This window comes from Sinocyclocheilus anshuiensis, unplaced genomic scaffold, assembly GCF_001515605.1.
Source record: "Sinocyclocheilus anshuiensis isolate Anshui unplaced genomic scaffold, SAMN03320099.WGS_v1.1 scaffold106, whole genome shotgun sequence".
In the NCBI taxonomy this organism is placed as follows: Eukaryota; Metazoa; Chordata; class Actinopteri; order Cypriniformes; family Cyprinidae; genus Sinocyclocheilus; species Sinocyclocheilus anshuiensis.
In genome coordinates this window covers 1031544-1035412 of record NW_015542347.1, presented here as the reverse complement: position 1 = coordinate 1035412, position 3869 = coordinate 1031544, and the positions used below count along the sequence as shown (strand labels likewise).

General features: G+C 34.9%; 1 protein-coding gene across 1 annotated transcript in view; it reads left to right on the top strand.

Moving 5' to 3' along the window:
• LOC107691448 (progressive ankylosis protein homolog B-like) overlaps positions 1–3869 on the top strand; it is an 11513-nt gene that overhangs the window by 1218 nt on the left and 6426 nt on the right. The window contains exons 2-6 of the mRNA XM_016490042.1: positions 43–161; positions 645–728; positions 2169–2339; positions 2418–2552; positions 2638–2730. Of these exons, the coding sequence (XP_016345528.1) occupies positions 43–161; positions 645–728; positions 2169–2339; positions 2418–2552; positions 2638–2730 (602 nt within the window). The remainder of the gene's footprint in view (positions 1–42; positions 162–644; positions 729–2168; positions 2340–2417; positions 2553–2637; positions 2731–3869) is intronic.

The window sequence follows — 3869 nt, the reverse complement described above, 5'->3', positions numbered from 1 at the left end:
GTAATGTGAAAGCCTTTATTAAAAACTGTCACATTTCCCCAGCTTACACAGATCTGGGCTACTACATCATAAATAAGCTCCACCATGTGGATGATTCAGTAGGAAGCAAGACAAGAAAGGCATTCCTGTACCTCGCAGTATTTCCATTGTTAGATGCAATGGTGAGTATGAACCTCATAATATAACTTTTAACAGGAGATTCAAGATCATCTTTTGGATAAGAATATTGGAAGTTTTTGTTGCATACTTTGCTTACGTACAGTTTTGCCTGTTAGTATGTGAAATAGTAAGGCGTATGAGCTATGTAAAAACAAGAGTCAAACAAGAGGTGTAAAAATTGCAGTTAATAGGCTTACTGAAATAAATGAACTTTTCCACGACATTCTAATTTATTGAGATGCACCTGTACTTTTGTTATTACAAAATGCAAATGGAGGATCACATTGAGTGCATTGTATTGTGGTATTCAGACTTTTGATCACTATATTCTGTATACTGCCATTGTTGGCAATTATAGTTTCCATGTGGTATTCCATGCATGCAGACAATTCACCTACGGTGCACAGTATGCATACTGCAGAAATAGTCAAAAGTAGAATGGTACATACTTTTTTCATTTGTACTGATTTAATTTTGCTCCAAAGGCGTGGATTCATGCTGGCATCCTCCTCAAGCACAAGTACAGCCTGCTAGTGGGATCTGCCTCTATCTCTGATGTTGTTGCACAGGTAGCCCTCTTTAAAACTGTTGTGTGCTAAGTTCCTGTCATCTCCCCTTGTGCCACAATTGGAAAAAAGTGTTGCATTTTAAATGTTAGATTTTTGTCTGATATTCAAATGATAGACCTTTGTTAAGTCTTTTATCAGCAAAGAGGCAGAGAAAAAGCAGGAAGCAAGAGATAAAGTGATGTTACAACTGAGCAGAGTTAATGAAATATTCTTAGTTGTGTCTTTCTTGATGTTTAGTTAGCCTTCTGATTAAATTTATTATAACAAGTAAAGGAAAATTACTGCTTCCCTGCACTGTAATTGTCTTTGACCTTGAATGGGCAAATTGCCTTATTTCTAACGAATTGCCTTATTTGCCTTATTTATAGCCCACAAAGATATGATTAAAATAAACAATAGTATCAAAACAATGTAAAATGGCAAATGGTATACACACTAGTGTTCAAACGTTTGAGTTTGGTATGATTTAAAAAAAAAATCTAATGCTCAACAATGGCTGTTGCATGCATGTTTCAGATTAGGTTTAGATTTGACAAAACCAAACAAATCCAGCTTGGTTTCGATCAGGTTCAGCAGGCTCACAGCGCTTGATATAAACATTCTTTGTCAACTCAGGATTTGATCCAGAGTTTGTGAGTCGGCACAGTTCACTTTTCTGCTGAAGATTAAGAGAAGTTGTTATTAAAAATATAATAAATTGAAATGCATTTACAATGCAGAAATAAACACTGCTCCGGCAGCAAAGAAAATATCTGACTATTCAAATGAATCAACTGAATTTAATCATTTGTTTAGTTTCACAAAGAGCTCAAAAGAAATCACATAAGTTTAGGCCTAGTCATTTAAAATAACAGCATTTATTTAAAATAAAATAATTTTGTAAGATTATGAATGTCTTTACTGTCACTTTTGATTTTTTGATTCACAATTTAATGTAATCTTGCTGAATAAGAGTATTCATTTCTAAACAAAAAAGCACTGACCAAACGTTTGAATGGTAGTATAAATAAGTAAAAATGAAAATATAACATTAATTTTTAAAAATAAGTTATTGTAAGAAAATAGTGATATAGGCACAACACGACTGTAAAACACATGACATTTAAATATTTTAATGCATTTAAACATTTTTGTATTTAAAATATTATTAAACTAACATGATTTAATTAAACTAATATTAAATAGTTTAACATCTATACAATTTTTGGCACATCATGTATATGCAAATCCCTTTTTATTTTAGATGTGCTACCTGCCAAAGGGCTATATTGAGCACTCATTTTGCATTGCAGATTTGCATAGCATGTAGCAGCAACAGCGTATCTCTTTTCTTTTAACTATTGAATGCATACATATTTTTGAATGTTTGTCATGTGTTTAAACATGTACTTAAACTTGCCCAATATTTAATTGATTCTTGACTCTTCTGTTTGCCTGCAGATAACATTTGTGGCGATTCTTCTCCAGAGTAACCTGGAATGTTTAGAGCCTCTTCTCATTCCCATTCTCTCTCTGTACATGGGAGCTCTGGTGCGGTTCACTATCGTAGGACTGGGCTACTACTGTAACGTCCACGACAATATTCCTGAGTCAAGCAGCATCGAACAGGGGGTATGATTATCAAGAAGACTTTCACTGAATATTCATAAAGTTGCATCCTATACTCAGAGTACTTTTGTTCACTTCCAGGGCGACACCACTGTAAGGAAGATGCTAAGTTTCTGGTGGCCACTTGCCCTCATTTTGGCCACTCAGCGCATCAGCAGGCCCATTGTCAATCTGTTTGTCTCTCGGGACCTCAAAGGCAGTGCTGCATCAACCGAAGTGAGTACTGATGGGTGCTAATATGTTCTAGAGTCAACAGTAACACACAGCAGCCTGTTCTAACAGAATTGTGTGTGTTTGCTAGGCGGTGGCAGTACTCACAGCAACATATCCGGTTGGTCACATGCCCTACGGCTGGTTAACAGAACTACGTGCCATCTATCCAGCATTCGATAAGGTAGGTAGGTGGTGGTTTTGACTAGGGCTGGGTTTGGACACAAATTTCACGATTCGATTTGATTCTCATTCACAAGCTTGCGATTCGATTCGATTCGATTACCAATTCTATTCGATTCAATATCGATTATTTTGGAAATATATCAGGTACAGTACATGCCAAATTTTCTCAAGGAAAAAAAAATCTCTCAACTAATGCTGTAAAATATACTTGAGAGTCACTTTGTACTACATTACTATAATATTGAAGGTTAAAATTGACTGATTTGTTAAAATTACGCTTAATGAAGTTTTAAAATAATAAAGTTACAATTACATAATAATATTTCTACTTCAATTAGTTTTTTTTTAAATATAAACATAATGGTGGCTGTCATAAAAACTTGATGGATTTATTCAAAGATAAATTAAACATTGAAGAACAGTAAAATTTATAAGGAATATGTTATATGGTGCATATATTTAGCAAAAGGCCCCCTCTCTACAGTTTATTTTTCTAGCTGACTAATGAGTTTATGGTCACCAAATATGTTTTTCTGAGGTAAATGTGACATTGTTTACAAGACGACATCTCTGCGCGGCTGAAACACTGATTGAGCGATTACATGAGACAGGATACGGATTGTAAAGTTGTACTCTTTCTTTTAACTTATCTTTGGATGTTTAGTCATGTTTATTTTGTGCCGAAGCTGGTATTAATGTGGAGGAGATGATCAGTTCACGTGCGCCTCGCGCTGCTGCGTCTGTTGAACTGAGGCGCTACAGCGATCTGTCACTCCAGACTAAACAGCGCCAAAATGGCATTTATTGTTTGAATATTGCAATACAATGGACAGAATTTGAAATCTGAGACTTTGTTTCATATTAAAAGTACCAACGCACAATGCTTATTGTGATATTTTGGATGGGAAGTGCCCTTCAATGTTCCATCTATTGGCTAGACTAATCGATTCTTGGGATTTAAGAATCGATATCGTTCTGTAAAAATGAGAATCGATTAATATCGAGATATCGATATTTTTTACCCAGCCCTAGTTTTGACTATGAATGTCACATTCGTGTATTTTTTAGGCAAAATAACTTCTAATTCTTTTTGTCTTTTTTTATTGTGATAGGATAGTTTAGAGGTGACAGGAAGCG